At 42.3% G+C, this 27446-nt stretch overlaps 2 protein-coding genes across 2 annotated transcripts in view; both read left to right on the top strand.

Moving 5' to 3' along the window:
• The window catches only part of mdn1 (midasin AAA ATPase 1), a 107887-nt gene that overhangs the window by 65759 nt on the left and 14682 nt on the right, over nt 1-27446 (top strand). The window lies entirely within an intron of this gene.
• On the top strand, nt 51-27446 carry ankrd6b (ankyrin repeat domain 6b). The gene is made up of 4 exons (XM_079340138.1): nt 51-195; nt 18663-18997; nt 27095-27193; nt 27313-27446. Exons 2-4 carry the CDS (start codon nt 18872-18874, stop codon nt 27346-27348), a joined length of 261 nt encoding a protein of 86 aa, XP_079196264.1. The 5' UTR covers nt 51-195; nt 18663-18871; the 3' UTR covers nt 27349-27446.

Here is a 27446-nt window from a genome sequence, read left to right as displayed (position 1 = left end):
ATGTAAATGTGACAGAGAAGAAGAAGGAGGAGGAGGAGGAGGAGGGAGGAGGAGGAGGAGGAGGCGACAGAGGCGACAGACAAACCCTCCGTGGTGTTTTCACTCTGGAGTTTCCTCTGCAGCGTGCTCTTCACAGGACTCTCTGTCGGACTACTTCACACGTTTACCGTCCGACTTTACACACTTTGTTTCCAGGTGAGTCTCTGTCTTTAATCATTCTCTGTAGCCTGTGTGTCGTGTTTTGTCTGTTCAGCCATATTAAGGCTGAATATTTCAGTGTGTTTTTTTTAACTGCGCACTGTGACCGAGCTCTGCACACATGAATTACGCGCAGCTTCCTTCGACACTAATCACATAACGTGAATGTGAGCTCGTGAACTTCTCTGTCACTTTATTTCACTCACTAAATCCTTTTCATGTTGTTGTGCGTGATTGCGAATCACTGTAATATTGACTTTGTTGACTTTGTTTCTATGAAGTCCTACTTTAGAATGAAGCATAACAATAAAGAGAGTTTATGTTGGAGCTTACTTATTTACACACAAATACACCTGTATATTTAAACAATGACAACATGCTCCAGAGTATTGTACTATTAGCCTGTAATAAAACAACAGCAGTCACCTTTATGTTAATAACAGTGGTTACTATTGTCAGCATTCAAAGGGAGCACTTCATTTTTGACATGTTTTATTTTTTCTACAAGCACTTTGACAATCTTTGGTTTTCACAGTGATAATGTTTATGCTTATAGCAGCACAATGAGACATATTGCTGTCAGATGGGGCCTCTCAAGGAGGTTTGCTACTGTCATTGCAAAATGTGCACATTTTACTACAGTGGTTTAGAGTTTGTGTCAGCCCCACTGAGCTGATGATCTATAACACTTTAATTCTTACATTTTTCAAGACACTTTTTTTTTCTTTTTTTTTTTTAAACTTATTTTTGTTATATGAGTAACATGGAAGCAATAAAAGCAAACATTACAGTACAATCATTGATAAAAGCAAATACAAGAGAGGCACAGTACACAATGCATAAACAGACAGCAGTCCTTACTAAAGCTGTTTTCTTATATGCACACCTGAACATTTTTAGAAATCTGCCTCCTGTGTTGGCTGTCCACACATGCACCTCACAGTGGGAGTAGTTGTTGGACATGGGGAGGCAAAATAATACTTTTGTTTTGTTTGTCTCCCGTCTTCTCTATGTCTCTTTTGACCAGCTGGTCCGTGCTGTTTGGCTGCATTCAAAGTGTTTTTAGTACATATTGTGATAAATTCAGACTTTGTGATGCTTGTATAAATGGTCATATCGTGATGAGGATACAATCATGATTGATTGCCCTGCAAACAAGTCCACAATTATAAAAGACTTCAGGCTAAATGGACTTTAGCTTGTGTGTTTCTAGTCATCTGACGACACAAAAAGCGCTTTTACACTGCATGTCACTGAATGCTATGTAAAATTACCATCAGTATTAATGAATTCATACAAATTCAAACACCGCCAACGAAGCAGCGGGAGAAACTTGGGGTATCTTACCCATGGAAACATCAGACGTGGCTGCAGGAGTTGGGGATCGAACCCCCAACCTTCTGGTTGAGAGGTGGCCGACCCTGCAATGAGCCACAGAATGTAACCACGGTCATGATACCAATTACAAATAAGTGGGCGTGAATAAATGTTTGCATCCTACCTTTATTTCATGTGAAGTGCTTCAAGGGAATCAGAGCCGACTGATGTTAAACTGTAAACACACCGACAGTATGTCAAGCAACTTAATCCACCTCTTTACCTCCTGCACCTCGCAGGACCTGCATGTGCTGCTTAACGAGCAAAATGTAGCGTGACACACCCTAAATCACTTTGTGTTTGTATGGCCCACAATGCATTATTTGTCAAGATCTACTTTATATACTTAAACAGATTGAGCTTAGTTTACTATTTCATGGAGAATCCCCTTTTACATTAAAAGGAGCAGCTTTAGCCTTTGCGGCTAACTTCCAGCTGTAGTCCCCGGCCAGTTGTGAATCGGCAGCCTGAAGTGCATAATTAAGGATTAAAATACAATAAATTACTTTACATTATTGTTACATGATTGTTGGATTTTATTGCCACGGTGAGATTTGTTGACCTCCTGCACGTTAGACCTGATTAAAATGAATCGTGTTTCCTTTGTTTTGCCTGATGCTTCCCTCAGACATCCTCAGAGAAAGTTAACTCACTTTATTCATGTGTCTGTTTGCTGCTCATACTCGAACGACCTCGCCAGGATACTCCCTCTGTGTTTTCATTCCCTGGTCGAGAGTCGAGAGATTTTACTGCAAAACAGCCCCGAAAAAAAGAAAAAAAAAGAAGTTGATCACTGTAAAGGGTCTGTGGTGTGAACGCCCATGAGCTTTAATATAATCATGTGAGTGTAAAAAAACGTGTAAAGAAAAGGAATAAATTACACCAATTTAAAAATTAATGATGAGGCCGTAAGATATCGTGTTTTATCTGCCGCTAATTAGGCCAAATCTTAAAAATGTGAACTGAAGTAAGCGTTCAGTGAAATCTCTGCTGAGTGAACATTTCCTGAGGCTTAACCTAAATATTTAAATCCAGCCGGGTTCAAACTGAGGGTGTTTAACATTTAGAGATATGAGCTCATTAGAAAGGCTAGCAGTAATGTGTTATAATGATAATCCTCAGCACTTTGCAGACACTTACAGCCAGCAGGCACGAGAAGGCCGAGTTCACAGTGACTCGTAGTAGTACTTTTTAAATTGCTTTAATTGAAATGAGATTTGGTGATGATGCTTCAGTGTCTTCAGGGTGAAGTCAGGGTCTATTGATTTCAGAGGAGGGATACCCAATCAAGAAGGAGTCTTTTTATTTCTCTACAGATTGAACTTATAAGTGAAGTGGCGGAGCATGATTGTAAATGTTTGGAAATTAGAGGGCAGGAAAAAGACAAGTGGAAGAAATATGACGTGTTGTAATATTTTGTTACTGCTGTTTTTCAGAGAAAAAAACAAGCGAATTAAAAAATATGAAACTTCCATTGAAGCAACAATATATATATATATATATATATATATATATATATATATATATATATTTAATATCTTAAAATAGCAGCTTCAAAGTGGATCTATTAGGACAACAACTTTCAACAGAGAGAATGGCGTCTGTCTCGTGTCCACGCAGCGTCCTGATTGGCTGTTTTCAGCACTGTGTAACTTTGGAAGCGGGCTGTGGTTGTCTCTCAAAAAGTGTGTATGGCTTTATAGTACTCGTTGGCTCCTTATTGGCTGTTCCCATCAAAAAGACTGGTGGGGATGACACTCGGTTAGAGCTTTATTAATAACCTGAAAAGACTCTGTGCTTTTAAGAAAACAAGGTGTGTCTGCTGCTTTTGACTTTCAGCTGCGCCGTCGACTGGGGATAAAAAAAAAAAAAATCCAGTTTCTGAAGTGCATCCATTGTCTTCCCACCCCTACCTATTAAGGCACTGAACCGAACAGAGTCAGTTACATGCACTCATCCTGATCCTCACTGAATCCACTTAACGTACATCTTTTTATTTCCAAAACTCTTGAGTTGAAGAGAAACATTTTCAGGAGCAGTCGCTCCTCCTTGTGCTGAGACCTTTTTAAATATCTGTATTTTCTTTGAATAAACAGATGTCTAATGTTTGCTTTCATTCGCTCATTACAAAGTTGAGATGGAAGCTTGTCCACTTGAACGCAGCGACCTGTCTTCTTACTGTGTGTGTGTGTGTGTGTGTGTGTGTGTGTGTGTGTGTGTGTGCGTGTGCGTGTGCGTGTGTGTGGCTGATGGATACACTGCTACAGTCAGGGTGCAGACAGCTTCACCCGTCTGTCCGCCTGCTCACGTCCCTCGAGAGCTGATTAGTAAAGCACAGTGCTGTGGAGGTCAGAGGTCACCAGGTGTATAATGGGCACATGAGGAGTTCTAATGGAGCACAGGCAGAGTGGAACAGGGAGGGCTGGTGAAAGCAGACACTGTAAGAGCATTGGTTATTAGATTATCTGTCAGATGGTGAGGTGGAGCCTTTTGTCCATCAGCCACCGAAACTGACGCTGCTCTTTCCTCACTGTAATGTAGTTAACTTAGAATATTAGTGCTGCGTTTTATAGAGATCATATCAGTGTAGGATTATGTTCATTTGACACCAGAGTCAGGTGGAGGTTTAATAGGCCAGAGCCCAAGATTAGCACTGTGTTTGTCATAGCACTACTTCCTACTGAGGCTCTGCAGGGATAAATGAATAGCAGCTCTGTTGCATAAGAAAAGGAGCTTTCTTTACGTCTTTGAGGCCACGCTGGGGCTCTAAATCCCACTTTACTCTTTAATTGGAGGCTTGAAACAATGAAGTCCGGCACTGAGCGGCCCCTCGCTCTTTCTCAGAAATTACATCTGATGTCATTAAGTTTTCTCAGTCCACAGGATTAAAGAATGGGGGGGGGGGGGGGGGGCTGTATGGTGGCTTTTTCAGGAGCACTGTGAAAAGAAACAAAAAGCGGGTGCAGTAGGGTAGAGGCTGTACTGTTTGTGTGCGCTGTAAGGAGAGTTGTGGGACATTGTGTGTGTCAGGGGGAGGGAGGGAATGAGTTCAGGGTTGGTGGATGCTCGGACACACAGCTGACACTCAGCTCCTGAGTGGAGGAGCACCTGCACCTCCTGCTTCTTCTGCGTCTACAGCATGTTGGTGACGGTAGCTCACTCACGATACCTGGCACATGTGAAACATGGCACATGGCCCGTTATGATAATAACGCAGTGCAGTGATTCTGTGATCATCAACATAGTCAAAAACAATTATACAATATCTGATTTAATTGGAGGATACAACATGACCATAAAAGGCAGAGTGCAGGATTCATGTGTTGACTCACTTCAAATGTGGGCGTGTCTGTAGTTTGTTTCCTCTGGTCTGAATCCTGCACCAGTTTATCACACAGTTGCATCAATCCCTTTGTGGTCCGTGTTGCCATGGGGACTTCTAATGGAGCGAAATGTGTGAGGCGTGACTTAAATGCTCTCTTATAAGTTCTTCTGCAAGAAAATCCTGGAAATCAACAAAAACTAGACTTCCACTCACGCCCGGCTGTGGTAAGTACAACAACACTTTACAGTCTCCAAATGGACAGATAAATTGATTATCAATTATCTCTGGTTATTGGTTTTTTTCTAAATGTTCCCACTTGCAAGCTTGCACAAATAGCTGACTACAGGAAAGAACAAGTGAAAGATAGAAACTTTGTGTGCCTTGTGTTGTCTCTCTTGGAGACTGGGAAGGTGCTTACCGTTTCCCTTCTTTTAAATAATTGAAGTCAGAAAGAGGGGAATAGTTGGGCGAACACAGCCTGTCTCGAAGAAAATGTCCGATGTGGGAAGAGATGCTGGCTGTTCAGATTGTACGAATCCAATAGAAAGATGAGAGCGAGTCGGGTTCTAAATGAATATTTTAGTTTTGAGAGGTGAGAGTCTATATTTAGGCTTCCTCCATTACAGTGGTTAGATTTTTATCTCCTGTTAAAAGCCTTTTCAGGTAAGACAAATGTGAGTTTGGCAACGATTTCTTCCAGTTTATTTGTAATGGATGACAGGCCAGACTGTGAGTAACAGGATTGATACTGGGAGAAAGTGACCATGTGAGGCACACTTCACAACCACATGTGGCGTTTTTAGCTTTGCATAGCCCGCGGGTGGTCGACTCTTTGAAAGACACCACTGAAAGGGAGGAGACGCTCAGTGAGGAGCACAACAGGCTGTTTCTGCTCACTGCTCCTGGACAATGGAGGAGGTGATTACAGCTAGCAGACAGGCGAGGGTCTTCCTCTTTGTTGTGCAGATGCATCCTCCAATCATGCCCCACTGCAAAACATGCTTGTTTTTCAAGCAGTGTTATTATGTAGAATGGGCACATGTTGAAGTTCTGTGATTGCAACTAACTCATAAAACGTCCATGATGCTTTCACACCTGGACAACACTCCTGAAAAGTTCCTGATATTTTCAGGAGAATCCGAACGTGTAAGTGAACAGACACATTTTTCACTCAGACTTTACTTTGACTTTCTCCTGAGTGTCCTCGAGTATTTTTTATTTATTTTTTCCTGCAGAAAGTCAGAGTGAGAGGATGTGAGAACACAGCAGGATAAAATGAGCGTGAGCGAGTGGAAGGTTGGGGGACGTTTATTCTGCGCCAAGATTTATTTTATTAAGATTTTGACTTATTAAGATTTATTTTGCGCCAAGTCGATTTTTAAAAGTCTTTTTTTTTTTGCTCACACACAAACTGTGTTAAAGTCACTAAAAACACACCTTTTAGAAAACTTAATTTTTTAGAGTTTTTTTGTAGACGGGGAAATGGAATTTTCTGGCTCGTAACGTCACACTCTATGCGCAGGTTGCCGGGGAGCTGTTCACCTCTGCCTGACTGTAAAGTGTTCAGCAGCCTGGTGTATATTGATGTCATGTATTGGTTGTGAGCTGTTCACAGCATGGTCTTTTGCATTTTTGTGATCATATTGGCGTTGTTTGGAGTGTTTGCTGTTGGGAGATCACTCTCCTCTGTCAGTGCTGTGGATATGATAGGATGTGTTGTCAGGTCTTGAGTATTGTTGTTATCTTCGATTGTGTTTTTTCAGCTGGAACTTTCTCATCGATGGTGCCCTGACATCTGTTCAAGTGTATTTAAATGTAATGTTTGGATTTCAGTCACAGATTTTCTCGTGTGAATATTCTATAGCTCCATCAGACCTAAAATCACCACTGCTGGCATAGTTGGGACATTTGTGTATGATCCAGATGGATGTCACACAACTGTTAACAACTTCTCCCTGACGGATGGAGTGACAGATGGATGCATGTTTGAGCATTTCTCCAAAATAAAGCTTGTTCTTTCTCGGTCGTCTGTCTTGTCCTTCACTGTGCCTTTTGACAAGATGTTCTCATTGTTGACGAGAAAAACACAGCTGTCCTTCAGAGAGGCCACGCATCACCACCCTGACTGAGTCATCGAACCAGGAGTCGTGCTCCTTGTCGAGCGTTTAGTTTTCCGCCGTTCATTTTGCAACATCTTCGATCTTCAGTACGTTTTCTAACAGTCTGCGTCTTATAGAGTCCTTACTGGCATTATGTTTCACTTTAAGCTAACATCTGTACAGTCTACTGAGATGACCTGAACATCTGCGTTCACATAACAGAAGGTCCATCAGTAAAGTCAGAGGCTGTTTCTTCCTCCTGTATCACTGCACATTATATCCATAATGATACATAAACATGTCTCCTCTCCGGGGTTATTTATGGCTCTTTTCGTGCTATAAACGCTTCAGGCAGGTCAGAATCTCTGCTGAACGGCTGCAGTGAAACAGATCTTGGGATTATTGAGTGGGTCAAAGTATTGTTTTAATCTGGTTTTGGCTCTCTGTCCCTGAATGGTGCAGCAAAGACAGATGGCCGAGGCTTGAGTGAAAGCTGGTGGGTGGAGCGGTGGAGGGGGGAACTTTCAATCTGACCACTTATGTGCATCATGTAGGCTTGTGATGTCACTGATTCACACACAGGAGCACGTCTGCTGTACGCTAGCAGCTGAGTTTGTGTGTTCTTCAGGAGAGTCCAGCAGCTGTTTCTCTTTCTGCTTCATGGTCTGTTTTTCTTTTGACTTTCAATCAGAAGCCTGATGTGATCATATTTATTGCTTTTTTTCCCCATGTGGCCCACATGGTTGATGGACAAATATGATTGTAAAACAAGTTCAAGTTTTAAGAGAAGTAAACGATGGCATGCTTGTGACACTCCCTTCATTTTATTATTATATTTTTCTGCCTTTATTAGATGAAATCCAAAGAGAGACAGGAAAGGTTGGGGAGTAGAGGGCGGGGGGTGAGGTCAGATTCTGCAACTAAGACTGCAGCCACAGCTACATTATCAGGCACTCTTTAATGCAGCAGAAAGTTTTCCTTTGGGGGTTGTGATTTTCCATTAAAAAAAGTGTCAATGTGCAACAGATGGCAATATATGTCATGTGTATATATGTAAGTAATGTCATATTTTCAGGAGGGATGCACTGATTGTGACACGAATGGAATAACTTCTAGCACTTTCTCTCGTTTGACCACGAAATCAGATCAGGGTTTGTTCTACAGCTGACTTCCTCTTCCCAATAAAAAAACAGTTGTCAGGTGTGATTGATGCCATCATTAAATTGATATCAAACAGACTGACATCGGTCCATGCCACATGCTTTGCAGATGTGTAGATGTCTGTCACCGGGGACGATATCACACGATACCGCTGTTAAGCCGATGCTTTTTAACCAGTTTAAAAAAAGAACAATAATATTTTTTGTATAAAAAAGAAAAAGTTTATTAAAAATCATGAAAACACGTGTGTGTGTGTGTGTGAAAACACACACACACACACCCCCACTCACACACTTTCCTCTTCATGCTGCTCTGAGTGCTCATACAAACTTACAAACACAGAGATGATGACCCACATAACCAGAACATGCAGCACGCTGTGTTGTAGCTCAGAGCGCCAAAGTTAATTTTAGTGCATTTACCCCTGCATCATTTCAGCAAGGTAAGACGTTTCAGTGTAAGATCATGTCTCGCTCTGCAGGTTGTGTGTTCTGATCTGTAGTCTCTGAGATCTTGTAGACGTCTTGTTTCTGTGTCTGAGAGCAACGGGGAGACTTCCACAAGGGACGTGTTTTATTTCTGTAAACATGAAGAGTATCAGAGCTTCAGAGTTTGACGTTTGAACAGAGCTTCATCACGTCTCATGTTCAGTGAAGACGGAGAAATGTGAGCAGCTCAGACTTGTTTCTGGCAGAAAGTCTAAAAACTCAACCTGAAAGTTTTTATCAATTCAGATTATTCCTGTTTGTTAAAGCAGCAAATCTATTAGATCATTATTTAATGAGTATATCTGAATAGTAATTTTGAATTAAACAACAAGTACATGAGTAGGTCTGAATAACACTTCGAGTTAACTTAAGTACATCTTGTTGTGGAATTTTTTCATTACCAAAGAGTGAGAAGATCTATTCAGTAAAGAAGCCCAAGATCGATCTGGTCTCAACGAACATTTATTTGAAGGCAGAATCAGCGTTCGAAGACCCCTCTCTCACACGGTGAGGAGAGAAAGAGGCCCTTAGAAAAGGCAAACATGAATATACTTAAACATTTCAGAACACACATAGAGCCACTGCCCACCTGGCAGGGCACAGTCTACCCCCTCGTGTGAGAAAAGAGCCTACGTGACTATTTACCCATCTGTCCAGGGTGAGAAGAAGGTGGAAGACAAAACCTCCTTACATACTGTGCATGCAGCATTGTAAGACATTTCTGTCACATTGTACATGACAGATTATATATGAGACATTTGTACAGTGCAAAGTAAATTAGCGCACATAGTACACGTGACGTAAAATTGTCCATAACAATCTGTAAAGTAATTTTGATATTAAAAAACTTAAAATAACACTTTGAGTGAACTTAAGTACATGAGTAGATCTGAATAGTAATTTTGAGTTTAAACAACTTAATACTTTATTTATGTTTGCTGCCACGTTGGTATGACACAACAGCCAGTTGGTGATGCTTCCTGGTAAACAATCATAGTGACATCACACACTTGAGGATTATTTGTGCAAATAATCGATAGCGACGATGAGCCTCGATCGGGTCACATCTCTTTGATCGTCGGGGAGCAAATCAAGCCGGCCTTATTTGGACACTAAAGCATGTTTGAATAGAGCTGGTGGTTGGATGAGGCTGAGGTCCTCTGGGCGGGTGGCCCAGGTTTGGGTCCAGCCTGTGGCTCCTTTCCCATCTTTATTCCCCGCTCTGTAGTGCCCTGATTTCTCCACTGTCCACTGACCGGTCTCAAATAAAGGCAGGGAAAGCACCAAAATTAATATAATAAAGGAGAAAGCCAGAGTTTAAAAAAATGCAATTAGCCTTTAAAGTAATTGCTGATGACCTTTCTCAGTGGGTGGTAGAGAAGGCAAATCCCCCCCACCCTCTGTTTAGCCAATCATTATTGGACTGTAATCCAAAACCTATTATCAGCAGCCAAATGTCTTTTTGAAGAGTAACCAATGGAAATGAGAAAAACTGCAGCCCCACATTCCTCTCCTAGCTCAAAGGTTCAGGAAGTGTTTGTACACCTTTCAGAGTGTCTCTGGGGTCAGTGAGCAGGTCACATCAAAGCCTCGCTGGCCAGATCTAAAATTCTCACCCACACTTAAACTTTAATGACATTTTGCAGGATGGTGTTTTGAATGAGCTGCTGTGCGATGCGAGGACAGGCGAGCACTAGCAGCAGCATTCCTCACATAGTTTGGATATGCTCGGCCGTCCACGCTCCTTAAAAGATGCTCAGTTTCCTTTTCACTTATCAGTCACGGAGACAGTGTTGACAGCTACCGACAGACAAACTCCAGCTCTGCAACGTGAGCATGTTCAAGAAAACGGCTAAATGTGTGCCCTTCACTCAGCGTGACTCGTCAGATAAACACTGTTTAGAAAGGAGTCATTCAGGGCTGTCATTACTGTTATGGTGATTTAAAGTTCAGTTGTCTCACTGTCTGCAGAAAACAGCTGAAACTTGATCTGACTGGAGAGTCGCTTTGTTCTCATATTACATAATATGTGGTTATGTAAACGGATGTTTCTTTTATATGTTGGCATATCAGGTGCAGAGAAAATTGGAGCAGAAAAAGAGAACTCCTGCGGTTCCTTTTATCTTTAGATATGATCAGGCCTTGAACACAGACTGGACAGTGTATACGAAGCGCACGCCACAGGGTGAGGTAATGCTCATGTGACTGTTTGAAACCTCACATTTTGACTGTCGTGGTCACATTTGGTTGAGAGAACAGAGCTGGAGAGTTAGCGAATGTTGCCCACTTAGAGATTTGTGTCTCTGGTTTCATTATAATTGAAACATCTCACCAATGTCGATTATCTCTGTGATTTTCAGGGCAGAGTCACATGACGACAAAACCGATCTGCAACATGGAAGTCAAATGCAGAAAAACTGTCTGTAAGAAATGCAAGTTATTTATTTTCTACAGATTGAGAGAAGTTGATTTCTACTTTAACACTAGAATGTGTTTTTTTTCTGATTTGATTTCACTTTGAAATATTCAGTTAATAACCACAAAAACGTTTATCAGATATGCTCTCTTTCATCAGAAAACACATATCCCAGCTTTCATAATTTAGCATAATTACAGTAGATACCATGTCAGTGAACGATGAGGGTAAAAAAACAAAAAGAAATAATCATTCATGAATCATAATCCAGGTAAAATGTTCAATAAATCCTGATGTTGATTTGAGGTCAGATTAAGGTGCTGGTTCTTTCAAGGCCCTACAAAGCCCAAGTCCCAGTGTCCACTGATCCTTAATGAGTTAATGAGGTCACATATGTTTATCTGTGAGGTTATCAAAGCGGCCCCTCCCATCACAGCTGTTCCTCTGAATGAAGCCGGTCACATCAGCAAGAAGAGCGAGACTCAGCATGTCAGCTGTCAGACAAGAAGCTCTGAACCAAACACTTCAGACACAGCTGATTCACTGAACATCCTGCAGAGAACAACAGACTGATCAAACAGCCTGTAAGGGACTGTAAGTGTGTTCGAGGTTGTCATCTTTTCCACAGTGAAGGTTTTATGGATAAAATTGTGATCTGAAAAGACTTGAAATAACAGGCACTTTACATTCCAGTGGGGTCAGAGCTGAGAAACCAGGTTTCTGACCTCACACTGACCCTGAAGGTCCCCCTCCAGGGCAGAGTGATAAAAAGAGATGAAGGACTTGGGTGTGGACCGGTAATAGTGTCCTCTCTGTATACAAACACCTGTTATCCCTCCAGGAAGTGAGCAGGGGTCAAGTGTCATCGGAAACTTCAATCCAGATACTCAAAAAAATCACCTTGAAATATTTAACAATCTTTCTTTAATTCAGCAGTTTCCATCCATGACACTTTTAAAGAGATACGTTTGAACTCTCTAAAGGTAGTCCCTCAGTCAAAGTGTGTGCTTGTTGATTATGAGATGTAAGCTGTAGTGTGTGTTCAGGTATATCTTCTCAGCCCATCTACAGGTGATGTTACAGTAAGCGACGCATCAGTCCTCTTTGCAGTCTGGTCTGGGTCTTTAGGTCAGCCAGAGCGTCCTGCTGGCCTTCAACATGCAGCCAAAAGCGCATGCAGGCTTAACTACAGTGAAGCCTGAATGTGAATTACTTTCGAAATTTGAAATACTTTCTGACTCCCTGAGGGGAAGTCAGGTTTTCACTCTGTTATTTTAGAGACATGCTTCTCACACACATACGCCCGAATCACACACACGCACACACAGGACCTGTGGACATGCATTAGTAGAGAGACGTTAGAGTGTGGCTGCTATACACTGCCATGCATGGAACGCGCCAGAGCAGTTTTGGGGTTTGGTGCATTGCTCAAGGGCACGTCTGCAGTCCTCGAGAAGTGTGAGATTTAGAGAGAAAACAAATTCTGCTAAACTAGACCGATATGAGCTGAGACACAACAAAGTGTCCTTGGCTGTCGTAGTCGAACCCTATCAGTGCAGCTGTGACCACGGTCAGGCACAGGAAGTGAGCGATAGAGCAGACAGCAGGAGAGTCCGGGACCTCAAGCTTTAATTAGTGTAAGATCACAAGTGCAATGTAATCATGTCCAAATCACATGTTTGAAATTCCATCAATTTTATTTTGCTGTCATAAGCTGAGGGATCAGAATCAAACCTGTTTTTATATAGAAATAAAATATAGAAGCTTCTGGTAGATTGAAGGTTACAACATTAACTCAACCACTGAAAAATGAACTTGTTACTGATCGAAAAGCAAATGAGAAGTGAAATGTTTTGTTCCAAATTTTTGGAAAAATAAGTTCCACACTTGAATCATTTTTTGTAGTTAATTGACCCACATGAACTTTTGTCTCAGATTGTAGGATAGGAAGCTTTGAAAACTCGTCAAGTGTGACCTCACAATGAACAAAAATCCCAATGTGAGTACTGAATGACCCTCTTATATCGGGCTTTAGCCCTCAGCAGGGCTTCCTTTCTCTCAGTCGTGGTTTCATACAGTTTATAAAAAAAGGTTTGCATAGTTTTGCTGCAGCTAAACTTTGCTCTTCTTTGTAATTTATTTGAAATGTTGTTCTTATAGGAGGTTAAGAGGTGGAGTTTCTGTCCGTGTGAGAAAGCAGCCGTATGTCAGGAGCGAGCAGGTTAATCAGTGTTCTCAGACCTCCTCCCTCAGCATGTGAAAGGAGGGCTCGCCATGTCTTGTTGTTGAACTGAGTTCCTAAAGTTTGCATAAAAGGCTGGTTGCCTAGCTGCATGAAGAGCCTCAGTGTGGCTGCCAGCCTGCTTTGTGTGCGTGTCTGTGTGTGCGACTGAACCAGATTGTCTGCCGAGAATTCCCCCCTGTGCTTCATCGTATTCAGTTTTCAGCCAGCAGGAGGGAGTTTTTTTTAATTTGAATGTTTCCATAGTGAATTAGCTCTCTTTTCAGCTAAAGTGAATTGACCTCTGAGAGTGAGCGTTTTCATGCGTTTTCTCGAATTCCACTTTGTGTGGTCTGAGTTCACACTTTTGGCAAAGTTTCAAAGAAACTGTCACTGTATAACTGTCAGTCTTACACTGTGTAGATTGCAGGAGCACCTTTAGATTTTTTTGAAATTGTCTGTACTTGTGTTTTGATGCTGCTCTAAACTGCACTCACAGGAGCAGCCCTGAAAGGCAGACACCCCCCCCCCCCCCCCCCCGCTAAAATTGAATGGGCCCTTTTTTATATTCATGGACTGATTGAAAAGTCGGCCAATCCTCCCCGGACACGTATCATTCTGATTCTGAAAATACACTTTTTTTTAAACTTTAACTTTATTTATAAAGGTACCATGTACAATATTAAACGTAAATGTTGCCATTTGATGTATTGCACCAGAGTTAGCTCAAAGCTAGTTCACATCTGCAGTCCCTCGGTCACAATTAAAACATCACATAGTAATATAAAATATGGCCACAGGTCACAGACTAACTTCCTGTTTATCCTGCCATCACTGCTGCCTTGTTGGGGCTTTGGGGCAATAAAACTTCACGACCCAGCACTGGAGATACTTAACTTTATTTTGGGCAGAAATACAAATCAGTTTAGTTGAGAATGAAACTAAGGGCGTTTTCACACTGAACCTGTTTGGTTCAGTTAAAACAGACTCGGATCACTTTGCCAACTCTGTGTTCAATAGATAGATAGATAGATAGATAGATAGATAGATAGATAGATAGATAGATAGATAGATAGAGCTGTCGAACCCTGGAGCAAAGAAATAGCTATAGGCTAATGTTATTTTCTATCTTTATCCAATTAAAACAAAGCAAAACATCACAGGATTCAGCTGGTTCAGCATCTTCTTTAGGTTTTCGTCCAGTTTATTCAACCAGGGGAATCAGTCCTTCTCATCAATATAACGTTTAACATTTACCAAGCTGCCGACACTACAGGTGTTAACGGTAATAAGGTGACATGTTTTTATCTATGTCCCTGTGACGTTTCATTCTGAATGTTGTGGAGGTGAAAAAGGGGACGGAGTTGTTATCCCACCTGTGCCCCCTTTAAAGGTAGTAACAGAGGCTTTACAGGGGCTAGATGAGAGCTACTGAGCCAGTAGCACCTGCACTGTAAGGGAATGTGAATCCACAGACTGGGACACCAATATCACGTAGTTGCAGAATCAATATAAATATCTAATGAGCGCAGAGATGTGACTTGGACTAGCTTCCAGTTTACACATTCAAACTGGACCCAGTGGGAGGGATTTGGCTGAGGAGCTGCGATGCACAGCCATGTTCTACGGCTGAGTTGAGACGAAGAACTAACGAGTTGGAAGAAATCCATCCCTCTCCGTGGACTTGTCCACGTTGCCCTGCAGGGCCGTGAATCAGTCGCGTTGAAGTCATCTGTACAGTGTTATCTCTGTGTTTGCAGAAATGAAACACAGTCATTAGAGAGACTGTCAGCGCAGATTAGACTCCGGGGATCCGATGGGACACGTCTCTTCCTCTGCTGAGACGAGATGTGCCATCAGTGCTGAGTAGAAAATGCTGTTGGCTGTCTCTCACATCCTGTGTTCGTCTCAGGTTACCTGTCTGATAGTTTGGCTCTGTTGTTCCCCGTGGAAACTGGTGATCTGACAGTGCACACTTGTTATATTATGTGAGCATCATCTCGTTGATATCTTTGAGTAATTATGGAAGTTTACTTCTTATGAATTCAATAAGAACTACCACCTTGTATAATGTTTTCCTCATGCAGCAGTATGCATCTCAAACCTGTATAAAGTTTAAATCCTCACATAGGTATTTACTCACTGTAATCTGTGGATTGTATGAAACAAGGTTTCTAAAAAGGAAAACACTAACGACAGTGATTTAGTGCATCGAGGGCAACTTAAAGACAAACACAAGATTGTGTAAATGAACCTCTGCTGAATATTAGTTTTTATCTCATCCTCATTTCTTCCTGCTTTCACAGAAACCCCACCTCCCATGATGTAAATATGTAGGATTGCTAGTCTGCTCATGCAAACCCATGTTCGAAGTGGGCCGGCGTCGTTAGAAGGATCTTGGAATCCAGGGCGTCGGTGGCCTGGTGGTTAGACTGTGTGCCCTGTTTTCAGAAGATAAAGCCCTTTGAATGGGGGCCACAGGCATTAAGGGATGTAATTATATATTAAAGATGGTCTAGTGATTGTGTTGCACCTTATGTACAGAGGCTATTATCCTCAAAGTGGGCCCAAGTTCATCTCCTTTCCAGCATGTCATTACCCCCTCTCTCCAGGTTTCCTCTCTCCACTGTCTCTCTCAGATAATGACAAAAGCCCAGAATAAAAAAGTGTAAATGAAAGAAGTTATCTTAATTTAGCAAAATATATATATATATATATAGATTAGAAAAGAATAATGTTTGCTGACGTAAAACCTTCCTGAACACGTCCACCCTGTGATTCAGTGTGTTTTGGGTTTAAGTCAGAAAGTTCCTCCTCAGGAACTGTGCAGGATGTTCTTGATGAAACACGTCGACGTCGTTTTTACAGACCTTTGATGTTCAGCTGCTGGATTGAGTCGGATCTCGTCTTGTGTGTTTAACTGCTCCTCAAAGATGATCTGATTCTCCTCCGTTACACACTGGTGGAGCTGGTGTGGAGCACATCCTCATGCTGAACACGTCATGTATTGTAAAATGTCATTTTATACCAAAACACAAAGTCAATAAAAGGACCCTGAACCAACCACATGTAATGTGTTCATGTCAGGACGTGCTCTCAGCATCTGTCTTCATATCATACTTTATGACTCTTGATTAATAACTGCTCATAAAAGAAATTTGACATGAAAGAATCCCACTTACCCAGACTGAACATATTTATGATGCTTCAAGCTGACGGGCGTTTTAGCTGTCATGTCTCAGAGTGACGGAGACAAAGATGTTGGGACTTTTTCAGAGGCAGCATGGAGGGGAAATGTGAGAACACATACAACTCACACAGAGAGAGAGAGAGAGGTTTCCTTTGACATTGGATCCATTTTTAATTACACAGCTATGTTTCACCTCACTATGATTTATATTTTCTCTTCTTTGCATTATCCGTGTCCGTCTCTTCGGCCTGTTTGAATTGTATCCTTTACCTGCATGCTGACACTGACTGGTAGAATCACAGCGGCTCCCCGCCCAGAAACATCCAGAGGAGTCTCCACTCACCACCACACATGTATGGAGACCCATGAGTGATGATTTAGTGGCTTTACTTTTATATAAGTCTATATTTAATGTTTTAGGAAAACTGCCTGTATTTAATGTCCCCAGCCCAACACCAGCTCCTCAGCCCTCTGCACACTTTACCAGAAGTCTTCATTATCTGAAATTCAAACAGGGGATCAGACTGGATTTCGATTGGTTCATCACATCAACAGAAACACAAGTATAGGTATTGAAAAGGGTATAACAAATAAAACTTTGGTTTCTCTACCAATGAGTTTCTCCCTAGTGGTTAAATCAAGTATTTTTGACTCTGAAGGTTTATTCTCTGATGGGCCCACTGCCCAACAGAAATGTAGTTTTGCTTAATATGTAAATTATGTAATCTGAATTTTTTTTTTTAAAGAAAAAAGCAAGAGTCGGACCTGAGAGTTAAGGATTTGAATCATCAGATGAGATGCTGAAATGTTACTTCAAAGAACGATTAGTGTGTGACTTAAAAGTAACGAGGATGAAGGAGTTCTGTTTGTCTTCAGCTCTCTGCATCGTGAGACACACATGGTGCTGTTACGCCTCCCTCTCATAGGCCGCGTGCAGGTGTTCAAATGAACCCATGGAGATGTGCTATGTGTGGCTCTGTGTCGTAAAGGGAGCATTATTTGATCTGGGACACGGGTGGTTTTTGCTATCGTTTCGCCCTATGGCAGCATTTTGGACAAGGCATCACATCTCGACAGAACACCTGCAGAGACAGCTGAAGAACCACCTCAGCTGACAAGGTCCGATATTCACTCGGCCACTCTCTCTTTTCTCTTCTTAGCGTCATCTGTCCCCATCCTCTCCCTCTGACCCTCCGTCATTGTATCAAACAGTAAAGAGACGGGCCAACTGACTGCGTCTTACCTGAAGGCTGCTGTGAAGCCGCACACACTTCTCACGAGATAACCTTAACCTGCTGCCAAAGTTACATAGTGAAGGAAACAAGGAGTCCCTGTTCAAAGGTAAAGTGTGATTAACTGACTTTTGAAACGACTGCTCTACGGTGGAAAAGTTACCAAGAAAAGGACCATCCAAAACAAATATGACATGGAACAGAAAAATCCAATCGAGCAGAAGTTTCACTCTAACGATGATCACTTTCAGAGAGGCTCAGACTGAAGTGTTGTTACTCTCTCCAAGTCTGTCAGAAACGTCAACCAGCATTAACTCTCAAACTCAGAGGAGGAAAAAAAAGCTTTTGCTTTTGACAGGCGCGATGATTTCTACAGCTCAGCTTTGAGCCCCGGGCCTTTTTATCCTTGAAGGATATTTACAGGAAAGTGAAGCAAACTGGGAGATAAGTGAATCTCTGGAGAGGACTGGGAGATGTCTTATTGCATTCCAGAGATCAGAGATTCTGTATGACACCTCGATGCCTGTCTGTCGATGTGTTTCAGTGATAAGAAATCCTGATGTATTTGAGGCTCAGCTGCTCTCCTTGTGTGTGTGTGTGTGTGTGTGTGTGTGTGTGTGTGTGTGTGTGTGTGTGTGTGTGTGTGTGTGTGTGTGTGTGTGTGTGTGTGTGTGTGTGTGTGTGTGTGTGTGTGTGTGTGTGTGTGTGTGTGTGTGTGTGTGTGTGTGTGTGTGTGTGTTCTCTCTCTCATAGTGTGTGAACTCACAGCAGTTCAGCCGGCACTCTAACCAAATCTGACCACACGTTTTTTTGGCTCTCTGCGGATTATTTCTGTGCTGCTCACATGACTCCACGAGGGCCGTACGTGGATTTAACAACCTGGACAGTTGGGATGTCGGACCAGTCCTCCCTGTGTTCCTGTTTTCACTCCGTGTGTTTCCTGTTCTCTCCCCAGCTGCTGAGAGGATGAAGGCCAGGAACCCGGGCCGTTTGTGGAGTTTGTAGAAGAAACAGAAACACCAGCGTCTTCTCCAGCTCGTCTGCCGGCGGCAGAGCTCACCATGAGTTAGAAACGTCAGAGACCCATCACCGCCGCTGCTGCCTTCCCCCGCCCCCGTCCTGAGCTCCGTGTCTGACTGACAGCTGCATCACTCGCCCCGCTTCATGATCCAGCAGGATGCCGCTGAGGTCCTCGCACTCTCCGAGCGCCTCCTCATAGCCTCACACAAGGGACAGGCCGACAATGTGGTCCAGCTCATCAACAAGGGAGCTAAAGTAGCCGTCACCAAGGTGAGTGAGGGAGTGAGTCGTCCTGAGAGTGATAAAGACCGAGGAAGCGTTTATCTAAAAACCCACCAGACCTAGAGAGGCAGTGCTGGTTGGTTGGTCATGAGTTTTTATTGTTTTTGTCCTGAAAGCCTAAAGTGGGTTACACACTGTGAGAGAAACAGCTGACCTGATTCCTCTCATGAATCAAACAATATCCTGTTTTTTTCATGGTTTGAAAGATTATCTCACCAGATTTTCCGGCGTTAGGAGAGTGATCCAGCTTCTCTCAGAACAGCACAGATGCACTTTTTTTATTATGTAATTAGTAAACATGTTCAGTGTGTACGGTCCAATCTCGTGTAACGTAGGGGCAGTCTTGATATTGTGTTTCATTTTGAACTTTTGCAAATTTTTATTATTTATTATTTGTTTTTTTATTTTATTATTTATTTTTATTGTTTTTTTTTTTTCTTTATTTAACCAGGACGAAAAAAACCTCATGGAGATTAAAAATCTCTTTTTAAAATGCTCTCTGTGTTCACTTGTTTGACTCTGGGTCGATCGCAGCGGGATCCATTGAAAACTTGGACTCGGTGTGTGTTTGGAGCAGAGCTGAGTGGCGCTGCAGGCACACACTGGAGATGGACCACGGCGCTCAGTGGAAACATGCACACAGAGCAGAGAGGACGTGATCAGCTCCAAAGTGAGACACTTCTCTTCTCGTTGCTGCAGCACTTGTTGGTTTTCTGTTTACCTGACAAACAGAGGGGAACCGCCTCACTCAGGAGAAGGACACACCGGCTGCTGAGAAGCCAGCGTGTTTCCTTCATGTCTGATCATGACTATTTACCAGATAGTTTACAGATTGCTCCCTAGCTTCACACTTTGTGTTGTTATGTAAGACACCAGATGTGTTTTTGAGTCATTGTGACTGAAATCTTCTCATCCAGCAGCTCCTGCTCTTTGAGCTCATCTGCAGCTCTTAAATCAATTAAACACAAAATGGAGCATGAACGTGTGAGCAGCACTGAAGCTGCTAACACATGAACACAACCTCATCATGATTCAACAGACTTGTTTATACAACAGTAAGCTTCTGGGCTACGTGTCATTTAAAATGTTTTGATTTTGTAATATTTGAAATCTAAAGATCCTTTCACTGGATGATTAGTTCCCTTGTAGTTTCTGATGATCAGGCTTCAGTTTTATCGGGTTGGAGATGATGTGACTGAGTGTGAATCTAGCCAGGATCCTCTTTTAATGTAAAGTAACCATCAGCAGAGGATGAGAACCTGTTCAGTGGGCTTCATAGACAGTATCAGCTGAGGTGTTGTGCTGGGTGAACCAAAGCAAACACTTTAGATATGTAGAATTTACAGTCTTAAAGATTAGAATAAAAGGGCCTGGTGAAGTCGTGTGACCTCAGTAAGCAGGAGAGACAAGGGAGGACGTTGACAGGCTGCACACTCACAGTCTAACCTCTTCTAGCTAAAGAATATACAGTTTATGTTGTTTCCCAGACCTTGTTTTTTAATGTTCCTTTCCTCTCTACACAAAGTCTGATCGATACTAAAACTGTTGTTTACGTGAGGTCACATCAGGTGGTACGTTCCTCCGCTGGACACGATGTCTCAGTAAAATCCTGTAGGATGTGATGTGTGCATGCTTGAGATGATGGAGAACAACATCTGTTCAGATTCTCCCCATGTGTGATGCTACCTTATTTCAAAAAGTGTGAGCCAGGTTTAGGGAACGTTTTGGAATTAAAGTACCTGTGTCTGTACTGCAGTGACTTTTGTTTTCATCCTGTCCAGGTATCACCCTCTCTATCTCTGTCTCTCTCTCTCTTCCTTTTCCTGTCCACCTCTCTTTGCAGCAGAAAAAATACCCAAACATAACACAATGATAACAATCTCACAGCTGAGCTGCTGTGTGAACAGATGGATCATTGTAAAACTCACACACTCTCCCCTGGGTGTTTTCTTCATTATTTCATCCCCACTCTCACACCTTCTGAAACACACGAGCTTCAAAGGTCACTGTGGAAGTACACAGGATGTGATGTAACACGCCTGTGTGACGCTTCGGTTCATCCGGAACAAATGCAACCATGAGAGAGGTGCACAAGCTTTTTATATGCAGACCAACAGTTCACTCATATGATCAGTGTATCAGACTGAATCCCTGACAATGAAGACTTTTTGTCACTCTTTGGAAAATCATTTAAAAAGAAAAAGACTCATAAAGATCAGTCTTGACTTTGAGGACAGAAGTCTGACTCTTTTTAACGGATTAATGGCCTCTTCATTTTTAGCTCTCTCCACATGAACTGAGCAGTGCTTCATATTTCAAACACGATGCAGACAGATAACTAACGTGGCTAATGTGTAACCTCCGTCCCTGGCTTGACTTTTAGGATTATAACAGAAGCATTAGACTTAAATAAATACAAAGGCAGGGATATTATACCAGCACAGACATTATAACAACACAAAGAAGAGAGTGAATAAGGACAAACAGTAAAATGAGGATTATAAGAGGAAACAGTATCTGCATCTGAAATCCGGAAAGGAAAGAGGAAACACACCGAGCCGTGCTGAGCTCTGTTTGTGTTCTCTTTGTATCGATCGTCTGTTTTCTGTTCTGGCTCTGACCAAACAATCTTCCATAAACACATGGCATCCTATTGTCACAGCTAGACCAACACAACGTGTGTGTGTGTGTGTGTGTGTGTGTGTGTGTGTGTGTGTGTGTGTGTGTGTGTGTGTGTGTGTGTGTGTGTGTGTGTGTGTGTGTGTGTGTGTGTGTGTGTGTGTGTGTGTGTGTGTGTGTGTGTGTGTGTGTGTGTGTGTGTGTGTGTGTGTGTGTGTGTGTGTGTTGCTCGCTCTGGTGGTGCAGTGTGGACCGGCTGTATTTTGGTGTTCTGGCAGGAAGCCTGTATAAAGCCTTAATCTGGGATAATAAAAAAAAAGGGGGGCGGAGCTTCATTTAAAACATTCCTCTGTTGAGAAAGAGGAATGTGGGAATATTTCTCCAAAGGCCTCAATGATGAATGAAGTGAGACTGGGAGTAGAAACAGACATAAAGAAAAGGGAGGCAGGGAGGATTAAGGAGGTGCTGAGATGGTAAATAAAGTGCAGAAGAAGAAAGTGAACGGATGGAGGTTAAGAGTTCACAGCTGGGTTCTGTGTCAGGTTAGATTTAAGTCCTTTACAAGCTGTCCGATCCGATTGAATTATATAGAGCTATGACGAGTAGAAGTTTAAGATTCTGGTTTGCTGTCCTGAAATGAGGATTCAGACCCCTGATCAGTTACTCAGGATGACCTTCTTTTTTTAGGCTTGAGTTTCTTATTAGGCTTGAGATTCGTATTTCTGAAACACTCTGAGAAACTTGCTGTACTTGTTTTGAAGTAACTCGACTCAAACGGATCAAACACGTCGTGAAACCCATCGTAACGAGCGCTGTTTGGTTTTTAAACATCGTTCTGTAGGTGTCTGCTGGATAATGTTAGCCTCCTAGCTCACTCTTCACTTTATTGTCTTAACAGGTTGGATTCTTCATTTTGTTGTTGACACTGTTTTACCTTCCTTCTTCTTGTGCTGCAGGTTTGTGTAGTTAGTAGGCGTGGCTGTCCAATCAGCTCTCTGCATGCGCCTTGTTACCTTTCTTCAGTCAGTCAGGTTCAGAAGCCCAAAGAGGACATGCTTCAATATACAGTATTTGTATGTAACTGTTAATGAAGAACTTCGTTTCTTGTTATGTCAGAGTAATAACACTGGTTCTCCCGTCAGGATGAGTTAGTTTTAATCTATTTAATCAAGTTCTCAAGTAATTCACTCGTTATGATCAGAAAACCAGTGTTGCTATCCACAGATAACGAGGTAAATAAGTTAAAATCTTTAGAAAACAACTAAATTTCCTTGTTATCATGCAGAAGGTGACCATATTTTCAAAGCTCCAAGTCAGGACACTTTAATCTGACTGTGTCCCTCATATCATAAATCGACCTGCACTGGTTACACAAAGTTCCCTCCTTAACGGCCTGCTAAAGTTTCCATTCTGGACCCACTGTTTGTTTGTTTGTTTGTTTGTTTTTGTTAAAAGGGCGGACACTGCTGTGTGAGCAAAAAGCAGCAGATTCACTGTCTTTATCAAAGGAGGCTGTAACTTTACTGGAGCTCTTAAGAAAATATTGACTTCCTCTTCAGTGTGACAACTAGCCTACCTGTTGTTCCTCAACAGGTCCTGATAGCATCAAAAGCTAGGCTTGCTAAGCAGAGTAGTTAGCATGGTACATTGTTTGAGTAAGTTAAAACCGGGACATGGACTGTTCAAACTGGGCCGTATTAGTGTTTTGTAGATATTTGTGGGGACTCGGGATACAGAGTTTGAAAATGAAACGATCCTGTAAGGTAGATAGGTCGATGGATACTTTATTGATCCTGAGGGAAATTCAAAACATCCAGTAGTAGCTTACAAAGACATGCAGGATGCAAAACATTTATTACAATAAACAACCACTGTCCCCCCTCCCATACAAATATATTAACCCAAAACAAAGAATAAAAAACTAAATCTGTAAAAATAGAGTTATGTAACTAATACAAAGCAATGTACATAACCTGTGCAGGAGTAGAAATATATGTGCAATTTGAAAGAATCTTAAATTAGACTTGTACTGTACATAAGAAATGAAGAGCGTTAACCTTCTGAAAGTATGTGTTGTTTTATACGTACAGCAGTGTTTAAGATGGAGGTAGTGCAAGAAGGGTGAAAACAGACATTCAACAGTCAGTGCAAACATTAAAGGTGAAAGTAAAGTGATTGTCAGATAAACTTAAAGTGTCCAACTCGAGGCTGATTCTAAGAATTTCTAAGTGAGAAAAAAGAAAAAGGAGTCCAGGAGTCACTGTGAGCTTTTCCCCTGCTGTGACAGTGAGCTGTTATTCAGTAAACAAGTACGGTATGACCTGAGGGACAAGAGAGTCCTCAAACCTGTCCGTGGAGCACAATTGTGACGCTCCTGGTGAAGGTGCTGTGCGGAGGGTGGTGGGTGTTGTCCATAATGAAGAGTATTTTGTCCTCTCTCTGCCACCGTCACCAGAGAGTCCAGCTTTGAACCCACCGTAGAGCCAGCACTCCTGTCCAGCCATGCAGCGTCTCTCTTCCTGCTAATTTGTCAGCGCAAATGGTTGGGATGGACTCGTCACGGTAGATGGCGGTCCTTTTGGGGCCTCTGTAGTCAGGGGTTTAAAGAGTTTCTCTGCTGGTCTGAGACGGGCTGTTTACCTGAACTGGCCTCGTGGCCCCCTTCCAGGTCAGGCCCAGTGAAACTCAGTCTGAGGTCCACATAAATGGAGGCCGAGCCGCACCCAAACAAAGCACGAACCTCCTCAGACAACATGATACCTGAGGTGTAACGGGGCTTGTGCTTCTGTGTGACAACACACACTCTGCTGTATCTGGTATTACACTGAGATCACTCGGGTACACAGACATGAAATCATCTGGATATAATGTTTGAGGTGTGAATATTTCCCCTCATGCAGGCCGTGACCTTGTCATGAGGTGAATCCTGTCAAAGAAAAGTATTTAAATTTTCTCTCAAAGGGAGGATTTCCTGCTGCTCTTCAAGGATAATGGACAAACAGCTAATAAATAAACCACTGTCACTGTTTATAGTGTGATTTACTCATTTAGCTAATAAGTCGATCTCATTTTAAGACACTGAAAGACACAATTAACACATTGAAACAGCAGATGTTTTACCCACTAACATATCAAGGAGAACATCTCCAGCCAGATGTGTCCGCCTCCAAGTCATTTAACGATCTCTTAAAAACATCCAATCAGAGAAGCTCGTTAAAGGAAAGGTAAGTAAGTTTCTCCAGATACACGTTTCATGATTTTGATTGTCTTTAGGTCCTGACAGACGTTAGTAACTCATGTTCTCTGAAAAAAGGAACAATGAAAATATTTCATCTGCAGCATCTGTAAGTCTGTAAAAACTTCAACCAATGTCTGCCACAAGGTACCAATCTGATGAACCAATCACACGCCTCCCTGTCTACCAGCTCGTTCTCTGCGTACACCAGCTCACATTCAAAGTCACCGATGACAGAGTTCATACTGTGAGTTTGTTGTTGGCTGTTGCGAGTACGAAAACAGTCATCTTTTTATACATGTTTGATGATAATGTTTCGTGTTTCCTTACCGCTCAATGAGACATGATGAAACATGAAACACGGCGCTCGTGCATGTAAGTGAGGAGCGTAGCTTTTGAGGGAGCACAGAGGGGGAGGGGATGGTTGTAGACGGAGCATTGAGGGAATGCTGCTTTCAAAATCAGGCTAGTTTTCAAAAGGACCAACCCTGCCTTTAAGATTTATTTTATTTTTTTTAAGTTAATGAATCAGCAAACTTAAACATCTCTTTTCCCAGTTCATTTCTGACTTTTGAAACAGACTGGAGGAAAAGGTCCTGATGAATGTGAGGAAAAATGTATTTTGTAAACACAAAAATCCCAAAACAAGGAAACAGAAGACAAAACTGCTGCTCTTCATGCTGTTTATTCTTTTTAATTTTGAGTATCAACTCTTGCATGACAGTTGATTCTGTTTAATCAGGATTAGGTTAGAACTGCCCAACAGCAAAAACTTACATCTGCTTGAGCAGATACAACTCGGGGAAGTTGATATTTCTGCTCCGTCCTTTAAATCTTCCTCAAGGTTAAGTAACCTCTCTGCTGCGTGGCTCTCAGGTCCTTATATTGGCACGATGTGGAGTTTATCCTCTGCATAGTTTGCATGAACATCTGTGCACTCGTCTCTTAAACCAAGCTGGATTAAGGACTTGTTTGTTTACCGTCGACTCATTACTGAGACGGTAATGGTTCTCTGCAGCAGATTGTCTTCAGTCCTGCCATCAGTGATGAGCTCTGTTGCTGACTCTGCAGAGATCTCCGACTCACAGCCTTCAAAACTCAGTATTGTCCGTTTCATTTTACAATAGTGTGTGTCATTCAGTGTCATTTTGTGTAGTGGTGTTTTTTTGTGTTTTATGTCGCTGTCTTCGTCAGAGTCTGTCTGATCGCTGCAGAGAATCGCTGTAAGAGGACTTTTTTAAGTCTCATGCCGTCAAAGGGACGTCTAGAACCGCTGCAGGGAATATCTGGGAACAAAAACATCAACTTGGACTCAGGGAAGAACTGGTTTGAATTCATGGATCAAAATCAACGATCACTGTGAGTGCACGCTTGTCTGATTGTCCTGAACGGGAGTGAATTTGGAGGGAAGTTTATGTTTGCTTAAATCTGTTGGAGAGACACCATCCTGGTTCAGCATTAAGTGGACAGTCTCTGATCGGTCTACACCTGCTGCACCTGTTAGATCTGCTGCGGTGAGAAGACTCGACTGATAATCACCCATTCTGCAGAGAAAGGGAGAGAGAGAGACATTTCATGTTATTACGTGCTTCCTCTTAATGATTGTGATGGAACCTTTCCTTTTTGATGTAGGTCTCTCCTGTATAATTTAAGGAGCATTAATTATTTTAATTATATACAAAAGTGTCGCAAATCCCAGCAAGACTTTGTTGGGAAACATGGCAGGAAGGAAGCTTGACTTGATGGCAAAGTTGGCAGTAAAAAGACCAGTGAGGACTTTGTCTGAAAGACTTACTGTTGGTCTTTCAGAGCAGATTGCAGACTAAAACAAAAGCTCTCTTTGGACCCTCCCTTGTCTTTTAGCTTCCCCCCTTCCACCGGCAGATGAGTGCTGATAAACATCTGGAAAAAACAGCAACATACATCTTAAAGTAGATTTGCCATTTTAGGCCAAAGAAAGGATTTTATAAAGTTGTAAAAAGTGTGTCGTCTGTGGTGGTCCTTTTGCCACCAGGATGACTGTCCGGTTAGAGAGAGAAACATGAAACATGTTAGAGGCTCTGAGTGAAACAAGAACAAGCTTAAGAAGCAACGTGCTGTCCATGAGAACACAGAGCTCAGAACAACAAAGCCAGAGGGGGTTTGACTTCACCCAACATACATTTTTGTTGGACATTATCATTTTTGCATTATTTGTATTCAGAACGTTCTCTTTTGTTTTGTGTCCACAGTATGGCAGAGGCCCCCTACATTTGGCCGCCCACAAAGGCCACACTGAGGTTGTGCGCATCCTGCTCAAAGCCGGCTGTGACCTGGACATCCAAGACGACGTGAGTACATCCATCCGACTGTCAGCTGCTGTTTTCCCTGTTTTATCCACTTCTAGCTCATACTTCAGTCCTCAATGGTGATTTCCCCTTTAGAGCTCCTATTTTTGTTTTGTTTTTAGATCCACATTACTTTTTCTATTCTAACACAAAGATAACGGTGGTCTAATGACCTCCAGTGGCCTTGAATGGGACTCTTTGGACTGCCCCCTTGTGGGTTTGCCCTCAGGATGCAAGCCCCCCACAGACAGCGATA

The sequence above is a fragment of the Symphodus melops genome, assembly GCF_947650265.1.
Source record: "Symphodus melops genome assembly, chromosome: 1".
Lineage (NCBI taxonomy): Eukaryota > Metazoa > Chordata > Actinopteri > Labriformes > Labridae > Symphodus > Symphodus melops.
This window is presented reverse-complemented; position numbering and strand designations above follow the sequence as displayed.

Excerpts from the sequence above, each read along its gene's own strand:
- ankrd6b (XM_079340138.1), top strand. The coding sequence starts at position 18,872 with ATGATCCAGCAGGATGCCGCTGAGGTCCTCGCACTCTCCGAGCGCCTC. Across the intron at positions 18,998-27,094 it reads CTAAAGTAGCCGTCACCAAG|TATGGCAGAGGCCCCCTACA; the intron begins GTGAGTGAGGGA and ends TTGTGTCCACAG. Across the intron at positions 27,194-27,312 it reads ACCTGGACATCCAAGACGAC|ATCCACATTACTTTTTCTAT; the intron begins GTGAGTACATCC and ends TTTTGTTTTTAG.